The sequence below is a fragment of the Archocentrus centrarchus genome, chromosome 12 (genome assembly GCF_007364275.1).
Source record: "Archocentrus centrarchus isolate MPI-CPG fArcCen1 chromosome 12, fArcCen1, whole genome shotgun sequence".
In the NCBI taxonomy this organism is placed as follows: domain Eukaryota; kingdom Metazoa; phylum Chordata; class Actinopteri; order Cichliformes; family Cichlidae; genus Archocentrus; species Archocentrus centrarchus.
The window spans coordinates 5,075,327-5,096,162 of record NC_044357.1 but is presented as its reverse complement, the minus strand read 5'-3'; the positions used below and the strand labels follow the sequence as shown (position 1 = coordinate 5,096,162).

General features: G+C 40.1%; 1 protein-coding gene across 2 annotated transcripts in view; it reads right to left on the bottom strand.

The window, feature by feature from the left end:
- Positions 1–13,908, bottom strand: part of col5a1 (procollagen, type V, alpha 1) — a 70,522-nt gene extending 56,614 nt beyond the window's left edge. For both annotated transcript variants that reach the window (XM_030742159.1, XM_030742160.1), the window contains exon 1: positions 13,512–13,908. In XM_030742159.1, the coding sequence (XP_030598019.1) occupies positions 13,512–13,608 (97 nt within the window). In that variant the 5' untranslated portion in view covers positions 13,609–13,908. The remainder of the gene's footprint in view (positions 1–13,511) is intronic.
- Between the last annotated feature and the right edge of the window lie 6,928 nt (positions 13,909–20,836).

Here is a 20,836-nt window from a genome sequence, read left to right as displayed (position 1 = left end):
TTATTTCAGACACACGAAACAAACGGATTTCCCCAAAACTTGTTGTGTGTATTTATTTATTCACCCATTTACTGATAGATCAGCAAATAGACAATATCACCCGATATTGCCGATGAATTGGTCGCCCTCTAGAGGAGGTCTGTAGGACAGCTGAAACAGTTTAGGCCTCAGTCACGGTGGCTGTTGCTGTCTGAGGTATGGAATAATCTTTAAAATGGTACATATATATTTTACAGTAGCAAAACTGCATTTGCTTTCAATATCTGTGTGAGTCCTCAAAATATGTGAGAAATGTTTGGAAAAAAATTGAATTTCTCACCAATGCCATATTGTCAGACTTCTTAAATGGTTTCAGCAAGTACAATCAATTAATCAAAAAATATCCATCCAAAGCCTCTCTAATTCATTATCAATTTCAACCACACAGGAAGACACATAAAACTGACACATTAAGCAGAGAAACATATTTTTATTTGCTACATTTTTTAACAGGTACCACAGCTGATCAAACCCAAATCTCTTTCCTAAAACAACCCCAAAAAGTTCCCCAGTAGACTCCTTTTCCCTAACAGCCATTCCCTGTAACCTGCCAACATCTAACAGTACATCTAACCCTTGGGAGACAGATCGATTGATCATTGCACAGAGGCGGCCCATACAAGGCATGGAAATAACTGTCTTACAGTTGATGCAGTGACCACTGTCTGAATGATGCGGCTTGGCTGTGGTCAGATTAAAGGCAGGATACAGTACTGCAGTCCAACAATAATGTTCAGGTGGTGGTGTACTGTGGTGTCTTTGATTCTCAGACTGTTTCAACCAGCCAGCCACAACCTCCCTTTTCCATCTCCCCCTCATACATCTTCATGCAGTCTCTTTGTACCACAAACTGTCCCTATTTCCTTATTTGGACACAATCTTACTGTGCCCCACTGCTGGTGGTGAAAGGTAAAAACACTGAGCTCAACTTTAACTCACTGATTAAAGTTCTAGATTTTTTCCTTTTTTTATTTCAGTAGAATTTTGTATGACGTGTGAACACAAGCAGATACATTACCTTCACTTATGGGATATTATTAAGGTCAGACAAATACTGATAAGTTAGACAAAACATTTTTGGGCCACAATAGCCCAACTTAGTAACAACATCCAGGTCAATACCACATGGAGAAAAAAATTGGGAAAATTTGCAGGGAGCACCCAGTTGACCCCTTCCAAGGAGTGTTGCTTTTGCTTTTGCTAATCCACACTGACATGATCAAATTCCCAGGAAAGACCAGCAGCTTTTAGGGAGGAGGAAACATTCTTTCATATACACTTTATACATCCATCAGTCAATCTCTTGTCATTATTATTATTTGATCCTCATGTGAAATCCTTTTGGTTTTCAGGTGAGCTTATGGATCCTCCCCGTTCTAAAAGCAACCTCAGGGATCGGTCACCTGGAGGTGAGCCAGGTGAAGCCTGCCAGCAGGATAAGAAAAAAGGGAGGAAGGCTAAAGGAAAGCATAATATATATATATATATATATATATATATATATATATATATATGAAATAAAAGGCCCTATTTGGGAAAAACATGTCTCTTTCCTCAGCAGCAAAACATATTCAGACACTTGAGAGCACAAACACAAACATTATCACCTATATTTCCCTCCTCAGTTGGCACATTCTGACACACACCTTCATTCATAGATTTCTGTCACTGGCAGTCGACCCTCCAGCGAAAGCTGTGCTGACCACATCCTAAACCACAGGTATGGCTCTCAATCTCACCTTGTTAAGCTGAGATGTTTACCCACTTAGCATGGCAGATCCCTCAAGAGAGCAACACCTCTGGCGCTGGATGCTAAAAATACTTTTCTCCCTGACCACAGCCCCTCACATCCAAGAGGCAGGTTCTCCACACATACACAGAAAACTGTTTACATGACACGGTCTTGTGTACATTTGCTCGCCCAGTGGGTCTACTTTGGCTCGTTTGTTGTTTTAACTGCTTTCACGCAAATGGATGTGACACAAATATGGTAAATGGCATTCCTTAAGCTTTGGCATTCCACAGTGAACCTCTACAGTGGTAATAAAAACATTTCTATCCCTTTGTTTCTCATGTTATCCGCGCACGCTTCCATCAAACGCTGAAGCGCCACTCAAGATGTGCAGCGAGCAATGAGTGAAACACAACTAAAAAGCAGTTATAAGGCAACTAAAGGTGTCACATGTTAAAGGAGTTCTTAAGTGTAAATCCAGTTAACAGCTAATAGGATTCATGCAGCGTGTCTTAGCTTCACTGCTACTCCAACAGTTAATGCTTCCCAATCCACATACAAAGCAAAAACCTGTAAACTGGATGTATAAATTTGTCACCAAATTGCTGTATCTTTGATATGACATGCTAAAAACAACAGTTTATGGCTTTGTTTGTCAGACACAGGTTGGATGAGGTCACAGTATAATAAAGAATAATGAATTCATAAAGTCTGGTTTGAGTGTGCGTTAATTTAAAAAGGTGTGGTGAAGCAACGCTTTTCAACAATGTACTGCAGAAAGAAGGTGGCAGGAAGTGCTTTTATAAATATCTTCCCCTCCCTACCTAACTACTCTTTTTTCAGACTTTTCTCTCTTTATGTGAACAGTAGCTCGAGTGCCAGATTCTTAATCCCACTTTCGGCCTCATGCCAAGACTGTGGTGGATCCCATTCCCCTAAATATCCATCTACCGGCTATTTCCACAAATGCACACATACGTGTACACACAAAGGCTTCTTGACAACACTTAGCGACTCCAGACAGCAACATTTCATTTGACAGGAGGAGGGGTGCCGGACCAGTGAATTAGGACTTTTTTTCATGGTGGTGGGGTGGATTAACATTCTTCCCTCTTTCACTGCCTCCTCCTCCAGCCCTTCCTGAAGTGAGGCCTAACTCTCCAGGCACATGCTTGACCTGGCGCTGAGGACAAGGAGTAATTAGCAGCCATAAAGAGGACCCTGGCTCTCTTGGAAATCAGCACAGCCAAAAACAAGCATGCCCAAAGAGAGACTTCCCCCTCCTAGCGCGCATCACAGACAGGGAGGGTCTGGGAGTCTCTTTTTTTTTTTTTTAATTTCACCTGATTCTGTTATAAAACTTAACGCCAAGTGTTGTGAAACTGGAGTCTCACTGTGAGTACAGAAGGGTACAATTAAGGCCCTGACTTTAATTACTTAAAGCAAGACTACGTGACTTTAAAAAAAAGGAAGTAAAGCATTCCTACTCTTACAAATTAAAAGCAGAATTCATAACCAATAAAATGCACAACTGAGAAGCCTCAAGGTTTTTACACGTTACATTTGGCCTGTATGACTCATGCTGGGAGTTTACCATGTAACTTACCCTTCTATAACACCTCATTTAAACATTTATTATGAGTAATATTCCTATTATTACTACATTTTTTTCATTAAGGGATAGTAAACACTCAGCAAGCAACAATGGCTTGAAATACAACTGCTGCTAATGTGTCCAGAACATGAAGGAAAAATGAACACACCTCCATCAGTACTGACCTTAAGTTGTTGCTTCTGGGTTTCATGTGACCAGACATGAGAATCATACTGTAGGCATTATGCTCATGCTAGATTGAGCACATTACACACACTGCATGGGCACATATTACTGCAGACACATGTGTAAATTAATGCAAGCACATACCAAGATGGCAATCACACATACCTCCACAACTTTAACTAACTTGTAAACCACAATTAGACTGATTTCTTTCCAGTCACACTTGTCTACACATGTTGCAGTGACGTTCAAATAAAGGTTTAAGTTGTACCAATATGTACAATATAGCATTCTATTTAGCATAACATATACTATATAGACAAAAGTACTGGGCCACCTACACATTACACCAACAGGAACTGTTCAGCATTGGAAATCCATGCCAGGAAGCTCCCAGCACGCAGTTTTTGTGCTGATGTTAATGCCCAGAGCAGGTCTGGAACTCAAACTCTGAGTCAGCAGAGCACTGGTGAGTTTTATGTTCTGCAACTTTACATGGTCTGCCATTTTGTGGTTGAACTGCTATGGGTCCTAAACACTTCCAGTTTGCAACAATACCACTTACAGCTGATCATGGAATATCTAGGAGGGAAGAAATCTCACAAACTGAATTGTTGTAACGGTGGCATCCTATTACAGCACCACACTCGCATTCAGTGAGCTCTTTAAAATGACCCATTCTTTCACAAATATTTGTAAAGACACACTGCATTGCTAGGTGCTTGATTTCATGAACGTGTGGGACTGAAAACACCTGAATTCAAAGATTGAGAGGTGTGCATTTCAGTAAACAGCTATAAAATTGATTCAAGATCTGCATGGCATGACCAAAAATCAACTAATAATAATTGAAAGGTAACCTAATGACAAAAGCTTAGAACTACTAATAAAGGCCCAGTCATGCAGATCTAGACAGCTATCAGTGGCCCCCCGGCAACTGCCAATCCCTAGAGACAAGCGTGTATTCTGTGACCGTTTGGTGAGTGGTTGCTGGGAGTTGCTGGGGGGGGTATATGGTGCTTCACTGAAAACCTCCTTGTAATCCTTTTGGTTGCCACAGTTGCCAGTATTTTTGCATGGAAGACACTGACTTGTCTGCAAGCTACTCACCAAGCAGTAGTGAAACTGTGAGACGTGCAACGCAAACCAGAGACCATTCGCCTTCAAATTAGACCATACACCACTACAGGTCAGACAACTTAGCATCTCCTATAGAGATGGAAGATACCGACCCTCCAAGGAGGCTTTTGGTGCACCCTCTTTGGCACGAATTTCACCTCCAGCAATACTCGTTAGGAAATGCACATTTTTCCCTAGCAACTGGATGTTGCCAAGGGGTTGCTGACTGGTCCCTAGTGAGACTGAGGCCTAAAGTATTGGTTTGGTTTAACAAGCAGCTAATCTTAGAAAACTAGATTAGAATAATAGATTCCACTTATTGACTTAACTGATAAGCTAATTTGATTATGCAGCTCAAGTTACATAGTCTTTGCCACTATTAGCATTAGCAATAGCAACCATCATGTCCTATAGATATAGATATAGATATAGATATAGATATAGATATAGATATAGATATATACACACAAATTCGCCCTGACCAAAAAAAGGATGGCATTTATTAATGTCATCAACAGTTTATCTGTTGTGTTAGATTATTTTTACACAGGCTAAATTTGAAAATTTGAAAAGTATAAAAACATGTCAGTGATTTGTTTAGAAAGAAGATTTCTTTGTTACTCTGGAAGAAAGATGGAATAAAAGCACAAAAACAAAAGAAAAAAAAAAAACACTGGTTTTAGGTATCAGCCACAATGTTACTGGTACTGAATTTCACAATGGGTGCATCCCAGGTAGGAATATACAGCATGTGAAAGTATATAATTTGATCATTAAGAAAATGTTTTCATAGGTGACAACTCCCAAAGTCAACAGAGGCCAGTGTTTAGTCTGTGAACGACTTTGCATGCCAGTATCAGTTTCTTTTTCTCCGCCAGCTTCAATCCAGACATTTCAGGACACTGACCCAGTGACCAGCTGAAAAAGCTGCACAAGGAGAAAGCAGCAGGGAAGAAAGGGGAGAGGATGAAGAAACAAGGGCAAGATTCTTTTGTTTATACATCCACTGCATTGATTCCTGTGGTTTTGATCAAAAAAATCTGATGTTCATCATAAGCATGAAACATTAGCCCCAGCCTCTAGTTGCAAAAACACAAGCAGTCAGAGAATTAGACAAGTGTATGATCTGCAAATGCAGTCTTCCATTTTCCCATCTACGCCCAGTAAGCGCACACACACAAGAACGCATACACACACCTGAAAGATGATCCAGATAACAGAGTTTTCCTGACCTGAGCTTTTTCAGTGTAGTCTGGCACTCAGTGCTTTAGCTGCACTCTTATTGCTTTAACAGTGGGAATGCCATATGGTTTACTTCACTGTCTCCACGCTGCAGCTCACAGCGGTGAAGATAAATCTTTGTCTGCCGTCCACCACAGACTGAGATGGAAAAACTGAGTCAAGATTCCACTGTGAACCTCTCATTTTACCCCAAAAAGTACAGAACTGGTACTTTTGAAGCACATATGTGATCCCTGTTATCTCTGACTTATTCAGTCTTTTCTCATTCATCCCACTATGGGTTTTGTCTTTTTCTACAGCTTTTGTTTCATTTTTTAATCTCAGTGTGTAACTTTCTTTCACACGCTGCCTAGTTTATCTTTTTTTTTCCCGCAATGAAGCATTCCCCTCATTCTGTCTATCCCTGAGCATATACGGTTTTAATAGCTGGCTGCTGAGAAATGTATGATAAAGGAGAGCCTTGCAGCACTGACATTACAGACCCATTTCCTCTCGCCAAGCCTCACAAATAATCATTTCTGCACAAACACACTGGCACAGCACAATGAAACAGAATAATAAATATGAAATCCTGCGCAATAATGAAGCTTTTGTCTCTGTTAAGAACTATCCAGCACTGCCGATCAAACCTAGGCAGTTTGACTGAGCTGCTGTGCCCCGTAGCTAACGATGGGAATCAATCCAAATATGCAATGTTTTCTCACCAAGAAGGAGTTTCATCATCTTTAGTGAACTCAGTGACCCATAAATAAATATTCCCATTCAGCCCACATAATCAACCACAAGTGCACGCAATAAAAATCCTGTGATATTTCTAAATTGGGAATGTTTACATTAGAAGGCATGGCATCAGGCAAAGGAGTAAATGAAAGCATCATTTCAAGATGTGAATTTCAAGTTTGGCAATTTTGTCTAAAGAGAAGGGAAATAAGAGAGAAAAAAATGAGCAAAGATTTTTTTATTTTTTTTTAAAAAGTAAATCAGTGAGGTGTGAAAAGGCACAAAAACAACAGGAATATGCAGACTATTAGTCAAACTTCTCAGAGTACAGTCTATATTTGAAGCTCGCGGATAATGAAAAGCTTGCCATCTCATCACAGTGCCAAATAACATGCAACAAGGTTGCAGTGACAGCCAAGTCAACCATCAATTCATCTCCTCCTGACACTTTAACCAGCATCATTGTTGAGCAACATCAAGCCTGTGGGTGAACAGACATTATGGCATGAGAAAACTTCAGGAATGGCAGACAGCTACTCAACCTGAGTCATCAACTATAAATGATCCAAATCAGCTGCTAACTATGATAAGATGGACAGTCTCACCAAACCCGTCTTGAAGAAATGATGCTTAATCTTATTTTCAGTGAGGAATATCTGTTCCTGGCATTCTGCCTTTGTTCTTCTGTGGGTGAAAGTGTGTCTCTATTCCCGCTCTGTTCCTGTTGCTCTATTTTTCATCATTTCTGCTTTCCCACTCTGTCAAACTCACTTCTTCAACAATTTCAACATCACTGTTCTTGATCCTTTCTGTCTGTGCTCCGAAAGCCAATCACTCCCGAGTCCCTGTTCTTTAAGATGCCTTTACTTTTTAAGCATTCTGCCTTTCAGGTAATCTGCAACCATCCTCCTCTTTCCCATCACCACCTCATCCTTGTGGATGCCCAGGGAGTCAAAAGAGAAGATCCCTTCAGCCATTTACTAACTCCACATTATCACCACCAGTATCTAGACTCTTGAGAGGGGGAGGAGGGGGGGGGGGGGGTGTCCTGTACTACCTTCTACCATCATTTGGAAAATCATTGCATGAAATTTCTTCTTATTGTGAGTCGATTCACAAAACCATTTGTAACTCAAAACTCTCATTACTTCAATAAATATTGTTTTTTTTTTACTTCCATTGGAAACATTTTATGGGTTTTTCATGCAAACAAAGTACATGACATCAGTGCCGCAGGCCATAGTTTGTATCCCGAATCCAATTTGTGGTTAAGTTTGCATAATAAAAGAGTTTTGGCCTAGGTTAGGGAACGATCGTGGTTTTGGTTAGCATATCAGTGCAACCAAAATACTTTGTTTCAGTCTTTAGCCTTTTAAAATGTAGCTTTTCAATATGTAACTGGGACAACAGTCATTCCTTAAACTGTGCATGCATAAAAATAACCACAATAAAGTTTTATCATTCTTTAAATGGTACGATTTTCTGTTGCGACACTGGACATTATAGAGAAAACGATGATATTTTGACAGTGAACATTTTTCTTTTATATTGTCACCATTTTGCAACCGGGAAGACACAATAAGGAACAAGGTGTCCTCTCCTGGAACATCGCATGTTTGACAAAATGAATCTCCTGTTACTAAACCTTTAGCCTTCATTTACCTTGCTTCAGCACATTGGTGAAACTCAAGGTTGGTCCCATTGTTGTAACCAAGTTAGTTAAGAGTCTGGTTTCGTCACAAAATGCTGCTAAATAAGCAAAACCTTACTTTTTTTTTTACTGTCTTTTTATTCCAGCTCTTACTAAATTTGTCAACTAATAAATTAAAGAATACATATGAGTCCAGTAAAGTTTCTAGAATGACCAAGAAAGCCACTGTATTTCCCCCTAGTAGGAAAAAAAATGCTTACACTTAGTATTTCTGCTGCCCAGGCTGTGGCTTAGCTCAGGCTGGGGCAGGGGGAATGAGGTTGGAAAGGATGAGTCATACATTGCTTTCCATGCTCAATGATTATAATACCCCATTACAGAGAGAAGCACTGTTTCCCAGCTAAAGTGAATACTCGGCTTGTGAGCCTGGACCAGAATTAACTTTTCACTCTACCATGCACTACAGGCTGCAACAAAGCATACGGTTAAAATCAAAAACAGGCTTTGAGGTTGCATCATGAGGTAGCACATCCAACTTTTACATCACTCATTGGGGTCATGTTGACATTTCAAACACCACCGTCTCCATTTGGTTCCATTTGTCTCTCAGAGAGTAAGGAACACATTGTCCCCTTTCACTTGCATTTTGGAGCTGGAATGATCTATGTCTGTGTGCTTTTAGCAATAAGCTAATTTAGAGAAAAATCTGCTACTGGCTTCAAATCAAGCACACTGTGTCATGAGTACAGAGGACCATTGAGCAGTTCAAAACAATTATTTGAACCTTAATTATTCTGGAAAGGACTAGACTGATATACTGTCCAAGATATGGCAAATAATGCACTATTTGTGTTGCACAAAGGATCTCCTTAACTCTGACACTGGGTCAAAAACTTGTCCTGCATATTTTGTTTTATCTTCCATGCTATTATCAGGCATTACGGCTGATTTACAGAGTCATTTCCACAAAGCCTGTATTTACAGGGCTGAAGTGGCACATGCCAGTTGCGGGGTCACTGCCTCTCCCCGCAGTACAGCTAACTCAGATTCCTTCCTCAGCGCCATGGCAATAGGCACACACAGGAAGCCACTTTTTCTCATCGCCATTTATCTGATTGAGTTTGACGTGACCTCAGGATTGCCACTTCAAGGTAAGCAAGAAACACACTCCAGAAATCCCAAGCAAAAAGTATATGTGATGGTAATCTAAATCTAAATATCCATATTTAACAAGCTGTAAATGAAAAACTGTCCTTCAATTTGCTTTTAATTCATGGAAATTGATATGCAGTTGTGGACAGCTGTCACCACCCTGTAATAGTCACAAAACAAGCCAACAGGAAGTTGTCATTTGTTCAGTTCTGTATGGACTCAATCACTTCTATGAACTTTTCTAATTGGGCTCATGAAGGGCATTATGTGGGAAAAAAAAGGCAAAAACTGATCCATATAAATTCCTTTTGAAAACGAGTTGCCCAGATGTAAGACTATAAATAAAAAAAAACATCTGTGAACCAGCTGTAGTCGACCTTTAACCCCACATAAACCTGGCTTGCTTAAACAGAAAGAACCTTTTAATAACCCTCCATGTGTATGTGCAAACCTTGCTGAAATGTAAGGTATACCAGTATTATTTTCATAAGATCTGCTCTAAGACTGTAGATGTGATTTGATTAGAAATCTTCTCTAAAACCAGTGCAGAATGGTGTATTTTATACTTGGAAAAAAAAAAGCAACAGTATTTTTTTCATGGCCCCCTGTTCCACATAGAATGGGAAGAAAACATCTGGAAGCCATTTTTTCTGGCTTTTTGAAGGGCTTAGCAGACAGCACAATGGAACTTATCAAATCCAGATGGGAAGGAACTCAGTGAGACAGCAAGGCTTTCTTCTCTATATTTCTTTAAAGCTTATATAGTAATTAAAGAAATACCTGTTCTGAATATGTATTGAAATTGTTAAGTCATTGCTATATTTTGTGATTTCTCAGCATATCACCTTGTCCTTCCAATACTTTCATTACCCTTGGTAGCTTTGGCCAAAACCCATTCATGTTTTCCTTCGCACAAGGTATTCAAAGAATGTTATTTCAGTGTTTCTGATGATGAAAATACTCTCTACAAGTAGGATCTGATCCGGTGTAAATGTCTGTTATTAACAAGGGCAATCCAAAAAAAAATGTTTTCTTAATTAATGACAACAAACCAAAGGGAAAAAAGTCAAAACAGATTTTCGAATACTCGTGAAAAGACCCCATTGATTGAGGAAACCGAATAAAAGAAAACGCAAGTCAGCAGAAACACAAAGGAAACCAGTTACAGGATAAGCTAGATTTGGTCTAGAGCAGCTATGCCTGTCTCACAGACATCAATAAGCTATAAGGCAGACAGACAAATGACTTTATATCAATGAATCCTGATTTAAATCCTGCATTTCAGATTAAATACGGACTTTCAGACTTCAGACTGTTGCATGAAAAGCACACATCCTTCCCTGCTACCTCCAAGAGTCTGTGAAGAATTAAGTGACACAAAGATGAGAGGAGCTACACTATAAAGAATGCCTTTCTTCAGGCAGTGAAACTGTAAACCTGACAGCAGTCCTGACCTTCACCTCTGAACTCTGACCTCTCTTCTCATTCTTGACCAGGGCTTTCTGTTATTACCGCTTGTCACATAGCTTTAAACTGAGGTTTTCCCTCTTTTTAAACAACTATGAGCTCAGGGCTACTAAAAAGATCAATTCACCTCTAGTGTGCTCATCCTGCACAACATCAGTTTCCTGCAAACTTGTAACAACTCGGTTGTGTGTAAAATATTACATTGTACATTGTATATTATTAGCATCTTTCTCCTAACTGCTTTGGCTTACAGCAAGTGACTTTTTAGTATTAGTTCACTCTCTCATATTCTGTGTTTCAATGCACTACATGCCAGCTGTTTACTGTGGGAAAAAGCTCCAATAATCACATGTAGTTAGCAACTAGCTAGTTAGCAGAACATTTAGCAAGTCGGAGGAGTCCAAAACAGGGCTAAAGAAAAAATGAATACTGAACTTGCATCCCATGAGTTGACAGACTGCTGGCTGTATAGGAATGCTGCTATTTCCTGGATAAGTAAGCCACTGTGCAAACATGATGCTAATTGCTAGCACATTAGGCCCTATTGTGTTTTTGACTTCTTTTGTGTGTTAAAATTTTTTTGTGCAGCATTATATGCTTTTTAGCTATAGAAAATAATTTTAGAATACATTCATGAATACAACATATGTGATTTGATAAGAAATTTGTTAGGCTGTGAGCTTAGCTGGGAATTATAGAATAAGGGCCATTGTGGAATTAGCTGTTAGTCCAAAAAAACGCACAAACATGAATACCTGGTGATGAAACATGAATGCAACAACATCAACTTTTTAAAAAATGTTCTTATTTATTTTAACCATGGTTGACAAGAACTAAAACAATCAGTACTGCATGTCTGGGCAGGTCTCTACTAGTCTTTAGTTCTATATTCTGGTCCTCCCTAAGGCTAGGAGGCTTCGGTCAATGAGAGAATTTGCTAAGTGACAGTAATTATTTGTAGACCATTTGTCTAACATGATGGTGAAAAGCAAAAGAAAAGATTGTTGGTTAAAAAAAAAGAAAAAAACTTTGGTTTTTTTCTTTTAAAGTATTATTTTTAATCAAAAAATAATAATAATGGCAAAACCTGGATTTAATGCTTGCATTGCACAGTGTTTAACTGAAAACAAGTAATGTAAAAATCTTAAAAATCTGATGGACAAAATAATTAATTCACAAAAAAAAAAAAAAAAACTTGCATGGTTGGCATGTTTCTAGTAATCAGTCATGAAGCATTTCCTGTCTCGCATGTGTGTCAAGCATCAAGTTTCATAGAATGTACCAGCACCCTCAGGGATTACTTACAAAAATCTGGTTCCTCTCTGTCAGTTTTGAGAGAAGATTAAATCCAGCCTCCAACATCAAAATGACCTCAAGCCTATGCTCTTTAATGTCCCACCAAAAATTCAACTCCTCCTCAGTCATCAAAAATGACCCAGATCTGAATCCAGCCAGCATACAGGGACCCAAGTCTTGTTCAGTTAACAACCAGTGTTTATAGGAAACATGAAAATAAACACTCTGCAGTGATTTGTTTATAATACTTTTAATGGTATGAGACTGTAAAACCACTTCAACTTCATTTTTTTTTTTTCTCATGGCATACTTTCTGAAGTGGACTGAACTTTCAACACCGCAATGGGCTCTGATCAGGCCTCACAACAAATTTACACCATCAGCACAAATCATGGAAGCTTTTTTAACTGCCCTAAGCAGACAGAAGAAGCCATCTGTTCATCCCAATGTCCTGTGTCAGACCCTCACATCACACAGCCAGCCCACCACCCATGCCAGGCAGTCTTCAGGTGCTAATAATACATATAGGCCAAACATGAACCCTACCAATGCCCTCTCAACACTGAGACAAAGAGTGGTCACTTCTCCAATTAAAATAGGCCGGCCTCTAACTGACATACCAAACTTCTATATTCATGGTTTCAGGCTTGAGTTATATCACTGTTACTGAGAAGCATTGGGAGAATTTGTAGAATGCATTTTAGTGAAAGATGTGTTTGCTTAAGCCTCGGTGTAGGGGCTCAGTGCTTTAGCAACGCTGTCCCCTGATGTGGAGTCCTTAATGCGGCTCCACCCTACCACTTCAGAGGCGCCTCAGCCCCTCCTTCTTATGAAAATTATACTCATCCTTCTCATCTACTGGGGGGGAGAGAGCAATAGAAAATGAGTATTTTGACTCTAAGCTGCACCACAGCAATTACTCCTACACAATAAGCATGCAAAAAAGTTACTTCTAATGGTTAGTAACTAATGCATATATTTCCTACAACAATGCACCTAAATTCTTCTGCTATTAGATGCTGCATCGGCAAAATCCTATGCACGACTTTGCAGACCGGTTTTATGCAGAATAAGTGAACATTTCTTTAAAGGCTCTTCTTAGAAGAAACGCTTAATGTCAAAAACCTCCAAAAGCAGTCTTTTAATTCTTTTGACAAGTTCCCATAGTTTCGGGACACAGCAAGCTGAATACATTAAGGCACCGAAAGAGGTGGGGGCAGACATCTGTGATCCACTACGAGCAAAAGGGGAAAAACTTTGCAGCGCAGCGCTCCTCCAAAGTGTATCCGCAAAACCACACAGCTGCATCTCACCTGAACTTGCTTGCGACGTGACAAAAAGGAGAATCAATAAAGTGATTGAGGCGTCCCTTATCCTCCGTTTAACTTTCCATCTTATATGGGTATCCATGACCGCCAGAGACGTCCACGGCAAAAGTGGATTCACTTTTTCAACTTGGAGCAACTAATTAGACTTGCAACAACTTCTGTTCAGGACAAAAACTAAAAGCCAAAAAAAAAGTTCCAGAGAAAAAAGGGGGAGGGGGGGTGTATCGTTATTTCTCAAGCAGCCATAAGGGTTTGTTAGTGTGTGTTCCCCCAGCTGGTTGACGGACGGCCACCGTCTCTCCCGCACTCCTCTCCTCTCTGCTCTGCTGAACTGTCCTGCACCGCTGCGCCTCCGATCTGAAGTGTTGGCCCCTCTCTTTCAGTCGTCACGTAGAGCCCCTTCAAGTCAACGGGGCAACACACACACACACACACACACACACACACACACACACACACGCGAGGAAAAAAAAAAAGAAAAAAAGTCTTCCCCCCAGGCTGTCACTCACATTGCGGACAGGAGACTCAGGCAAATCAGAGGAGCCCGCATATTAGGGCCAGCCCTGTTATTGGCCGAGGGTGGGAGGAAAAGTTGAGGTGAAAGTTTCACGCCTACAAGCCTTGCGCTCTGAATTCTTTTACATGGAGTCCGCTATTTCCAGAGACGTGGTTCAGAGCGGGAAAAGCAAACTTCTTTTGGGACATGATGAACAAAGGCGTGCTGTTTCATCTGCAAGAGGTCTCAAAGGTGGCTCTGACTGTCGTGGGACTGCGAGAAATTGTGTTATGCAGGTGGTACTAATTCAGCCATAGGATGTAGTAGTTTATTGAGCCATGATCCCGTTTAACTTTCATCTTTTTGATAATATATTGTGAAAATGTACATCTATTTATAACCAAGTAAGTATCTGATCACTCTCAAAGTAATCAAATACTTACTTTAATGAATAACCCATACAAAGTTGAATTTTTTATATGTTAATTAGCTCTATATGCTTTAAACCTGTTGAATTTATAATGAAATAATGTGCATACCTATTTATTTACAAACTGCATTTTATTTTTTTATTAGTACCACAATAAACATTAAAAGTTTATTCTTTAGTTTTTACTTAGTTTCTTTTGAAGGGAGTACAAGCAAATGTGTAATAGAATTCCCACCTTTAACATACAGTCTTAATCTAGAGGAGCAGAGGTGGGTGGTATAATCAACATTAGGCATTTGTATGCGGGTGAAAGGAAAACTGTCTCCAAAACATATAACTACTGTCTTTTAATGTAATCCATTTTCAGTTCAGTTTTATTGATGCATTCCCAGTTTAAAATAATAGTTATCTCAGGGTAGTGAAAGCTGTTGGTGATAGCAGAGGGAAAAGAAAAAATCTCCCTTTTAACAAGAAGCAACTCCAGCAGGACCAGACGCTCAGGGAGGGTGGCCATGGTTTGAGGGCTGAGGGGAGAAAAAAATGAGACGGAAAAGATGAGGATAGAGAGACAACAAACAAGACGCCACACAAGAAAACAATAATTACTGCCATATATTTACCATAATAATAACACCTTTTTTTTTTTTTTTTTTTTAGAGCTGCATGTGGCATCAGATTCAAGCTCTTTGCTGTTTCAAGAACTGCCAAAAATGGCAGCTGTCTTTTACAAGCTGTCACATGCCTGCTCCAGTGGGGGGCAGACTTCTATTAATTGCTCAGGAAAAGTTGGTTTTAAGCAGAGTAAACAAACAGCAATATCAGACACCGTGCCATGATGTCACATTGTTATGTGTATAAAGGATAAGTATGAACATGGCCACGCTAACATCAGACCTTTCAATTCAGACTTGGAGGTCTTTTAGATTAAAAACTGCAGAATGCTCTACAGGAACAGCTTTAATATAAGGCTGTTAAGCTTGTTACATTTGTTAAATACCTTTGAAAGATTTGAAGTCGCTCCATTACCTGCTGGTACCAAAAATACACTCCTGGAACCTTCTCTCAGATGTCATCAGTGGACACATTGTAATATTTGCTGATCTCTCGCTTCAGGTAACCTCTTTTACCACATGGGAAAACTCCTTGGTTTTAAAGGCACTCAGTTTTTCCCTCAGTTGTTTGAAATGAATAGCTTGTTCTCAAAAGCAGGGGGAAAATTTACATCAGGAATGAAGTAGTATTTCTAAACTGACCGCTCAGCCATATACTGTAACAGTTGCGTGGTAAGATGGGTCAAATTATGGCCCAAGCCCTATATTTAGGGTGAGTTTATGCCTACACTACATGTGCCCACACTGTGCTAATGTCAAAGATCCCAAACTACTCCTCTACAAGGCCATCACTTGCTTACTTGATTTGCCTTCTAATCAAAAACATGTTGACACGATGATGCGGACCTGAGACTGTTACAATCCATCTGTTTTCTTTTTTTTAATTGTCCTCCGCTGTTGCAGTAACACCTAAAGATGCTGAGCCTGGTGCTGAAAAAGTAGCTGAGAAATTCCACATCCTTGCTTGACAGTTTCCTCAGTAAACATATAGTAGGAGCAGAGTGCACCAGCTGTTCGTCGGCTCAAGCTTAGCCAAGATATAATATTAGTGAAGTAAAGATTTATGTAGCACTAAAATCAAAGCATGCAGCACTGCACAAACTGCAGCCACATGTTGAGATTAGTTACAGTATGTGCCAGGTTGACCCATAAATATACATGGAATGACACACCTTAGTCTGACCCTTAATTACAATAAGTGCCATTAAACAGGATTTAAATTTGGATGTTAAAAAGTAGGTTTACTTAGATCAGTGCTAAGTATTTAAAACTGTACGCCAGCAAGCTGGTTGTTGCAATTTAACCCACACACACCGACATGAGCTTTAAAACTGGTAACACCTGATTGCAGCAAATTGCATCTAATTTGTACTTTTGCTCAGACGGCTGGCATTGATTGAACGGTGACTCCAAGAAGGGTAAAACTTAGATTACATTAGTCACAAAAGTAGATTTTGAGGAAAGTAAAGTCTGTTTCCAGACTGATGTGTTTCTCCTTACCTGAACCTGAATCTGAACCTAACCCTAACCAAATCACTGACCCTAACCAGTCACGTTTTGTGGTGCCCAAACTGACCACTACCTTAACCCTGAATGATAATCTCCATCTAAGCTGTGTTGGAATGCAGTGTTTACCTGTCTGTCAGTTTGAAATGGAAAATTGTCTTAGATTTTAGAATGCACCCATAAATTTCCTTCACAGCATTTCAGCAAATCGGTGATAATGATCTGTACATCTGAAATACATATAGTATGATGCCTCAGTGGTCCGTGCTGTTTTTCTCACAGGAAGAAGGTCCTGGGCTGGAACCTTTCTGCTTCAAGTTCTCCCTAGAAATCAAAAACATGGTAAGAACTAACCCATTATAGAGCTGGTTATGTTTCAGAAAATAGATCAGCACATACAAAACTCCACCGAATGACCAATCAAGCCTTTGGAAAAAAGAAAACAGCGACATCAATTCTGGAAGAGCCCTTAGAACCTTTTGTGACTTTCTCAGTTTTATTCATTTATTTTTGTCTTTTCCTGGCAAGCATCATTAAGAAAACATTCTTAGGAGCAACTTTATTCTTTGATTAATCCTGTCAGAAAGCAGTTTTAAAGAAATTCTTCTATAAGCCATAATAAAGCAATATAACCCAAAAACAGGGCACCTAATCCTTGAACCTAATTATCTTGTATAAAATTTGTAAGCACACAACCCTGAATTGGATGGATGGATGGATGGATGGATGGATGGATGGATGGATGGATGGATGGTGGAAAATTTGTATGTAAGCCTTCCAACCAGTTTGTTTCATGTTTTCATATTAGTTCCTGCTTTCATATAGTCAGTAGCTGAAATAATAAGACAATCATTGTTATATATGACATAGGAAGAGGTGCATGTAAGCAACATGCTAATTTAACAGTAATCAGTAAAATCTACCTGTGCATTAGCATTAGCAAGAGATATTAAATTTATATTTTGCTTTTCCGTTGTTTCTAACCACTCAAAATACTTAAAGCACAAATATGTTCATACAGCATTGTGATCCAGCATTTAAAATGATCATTTAAACATAAATGTTTGTGTGAAATGATGTATAACTTGGAAAATGGTGGCCATTCTACTGGGATTTTTAAAATTATTGGATGTAGAGGGAAACCACAAATTTTGATGCTTGGATCTACTTTTGAAAGCTTATGTCACTTATCTGCTTCATTACACCTTCCCTTACTGCTTCGCTCATGAGAAGGAAAATATGGAGAGGCATTTCTAAATATGGAAGATGTGCTGTAAGATACTTTAAGGGTAAGTTTGTCAGCTACCTGCTCATGTTCCCTATAAACAAATGCATATTATTCATCAAGAACTTGTAAACTTTGTACAAACTGGCTTACACATACATTAAACCTGCATTCTGCCACTTTACAGTCATTTCAAACAAAGCTAATAATTTATCACAAACTCTATGTCAAAACATTGCCCTTCAAAATTGTGACATGCAGACAAATTACAGAATGGAGCTCAATTTGTGGTTTCACTTTAATCATAGTGTCTTAATGAAGTAGAAGCCGGAAAGTCAAATACAGCATGCCTAAGGACCAGAAAAATTGAGGATCCTATCACTGAACTCTTCATAACTCTAAACACAGAAAGGAATTTTACACATTGTGGGGTGTAGCACTCCATATCAAGGATCTGGGAATTAAAAAAAGATCAGAAGTACGATGTAAGTGCTTATGTGTTTGCATGTTTTGCTCTCTGATATGTGAACTCACTGGTACATCAACTTCCCTCAGGTGCACAAGCAGTAAGAGGGGAGTGGGGGAATAAAGAAAGAGGGGAAAAGCCATAATGAAGGTACATTTATCATCCGTTCAGTTCAATTCTGTTTTATTTATATAGTGCCAAATCAAAGCAACCTCAAGGCACTTTATATTGTAAAGACCGTACAATAATACAGAGAAAACCCAACAATCAGAAGACGCCCCAAGAACTTGGCAACAGTGAAAAGGAAAAACTCTCTTTTAACAGGAAGAAACCTCCAGCAGAATCAGGCTCGGGGAGGGGCAGCCATCTGCAGCAACCGGTTAGGGCTGAGGGGAAAGAGACAGGACAGAAGACATGCTGTGGAAGAGAGCCAGAGATTAATACACTGCTCAAAAAAAATAAAGGGAGCACTTAAACAACACAATATAACTCCAAGTAAATCAAACTTCTGTGAAATCAAACTGTCCACTTAGGAAGCAACACTGATTGACAATCAATTTCACATGCTGTTGTGCAAATGGAATAGACAACAGGTGGAAATTATTGGCAATTAGCAAGACACACTCAATAAAGGAGTGGTTCTGCAGGTGGGGACCACACACCACTTCTCAGTACCTATGCTTTCTGGCTGATGTTTTGGTCACTTTTGAATGTTGGTGGTGCTTTCACACTTGTGGTAGCATGAGACGGACTCTACAACCCACACAAGTGGCTCGGGTAGTGCAGCTCATCCAGGATGGCACATCAATGCAAGCTATGGCAAGAAGGTTTGCTGTGTCTGTCAGCGTAGTGTCCAGAGGCTGGAGGCGCTACCAGGAGACAGGCCAGCACACCAGGAGATGTGGAGGAGGCCGTAGGAGGGCAACAACCCAGCAGCAGGACCGCTACCTCTGCCTTTGTGCAAGGAGGAACAGGAGGAGCACTGCCAGTGCCCTGCAAAATGACCTCCAGCAGGCCACAAATGTGCATGTGTCTGCACAAACGGTTAGAAAACGACTCCATGAGAATGGTATGAGGGCCTGATGTCCGCAGACGGGGGTTGTGCTCACAGCCCAACACCATGCAGGACGCTTGGCATTTGCCAGAGAACACCAGGATTGGCAAATTCACCACTGGCGCCCTGTGCTCTTCACAGATGAAAGCAGGTTCACACTGAGCACGTGTGACAGACGTGATCTGCTGCCTGCAACATCCTTCAGCATGACTGGTTTGGCAGTGGGTCAGTAATGGTGTGGGGTGGCATTTCTTTGGAGGGCCGCACAGCCCTCCATGTGCTCGCCAGAGGTAGCATGACTGCCATTAGGTACCGAGATGAGATCCTCAGACCCCTTGTGAGACCATATGCTTGTGCGGTTGGCCCTGGGTTCCTCCTAATGCAGGTCAATGCTAGACCTCATGTGGCTGGAGTGTGTCAGCAGTTCCTGCAAGATGAAGGCATTGAAGCTATGGACTGGCCCCCCCCGTTCCCCAGACCTGAATCCGATTGAGCACATCTGGGACATCATGTCTCGCTCCATCCACCAACGTCACGTTGCACCACAGACTGTCCAGGAGTTGGCGGATGCTTTAGTCCAGGTCTGGGAGGAGAGCCCTCAGGAGACCATCCGCCACCTCATCAGGAGCATGCCCAGGCGTTGTAGGGAGGTCATACAGGCACGCGGAGGCCACACACAATACTGAGCCTCATTTTGACTTGTTTTAAGGACATTACATCAAAGTTGGATCAGCCTGTAGTGTGTTTTTCCACTTTAATTTTGTGTGTGACTCCAAATCCAGGCCTCCATTGGTTAATAAATTTGATTTCCATTGATCATTTTTGTGTGATTTTGTTGTCAGCACATTCAACTTTGTACAGAACAAAGTATTCAATGAGAACATTTCATTCATTCAGATCTAGGATGTGTTATTTGAGTGTTCCCTTTATTTTTTTGAGCAGTGTAATAACTAACGATTACTGCAAGTACAAAGTGACGTAGAAACACATAGAGAGTGAAAAAAGGTGAGTGAAGAAGAAACAGTGCATCTGATGAGCTAATTGACCTCTGTGCTCTGCATAGGGGTGGCACATGGCATTGAAGATAACACTGGAGGAATTACATCCTTAAACTTTGTTACAGCACTTACAGAAAGACATCTACTGTAATGAAATTTATTCCCCGCTGCTGTATCATCCATTATTGTAAATTCAAATGTCTTAAGAAATGATCATACAAAAATAATATCTCTGGGTCAAATCACATTTTTTAAAATCAGGACTCTGCAGAAAAAGGTAATAGTAAAGGGTTTTTCAAAAAAAGATTTTTTTTAATTTATCAGTGTCTTTTTTCTATAAAATGAACCAAGTGCCTTCTCTGTCAATTGCAGGCTGTTGTTAAAACCTGTTTGGCACGATGCACTACAGCAGCACACCATATTTTCCATTCCACAATGTGTGACTCCTTCTGTGCCAGATTTTATCATGGCAAATCTCCCCATGTGCACTGTGGGGAAATTTTTGCAGAAGTCTAGAGAGAAAG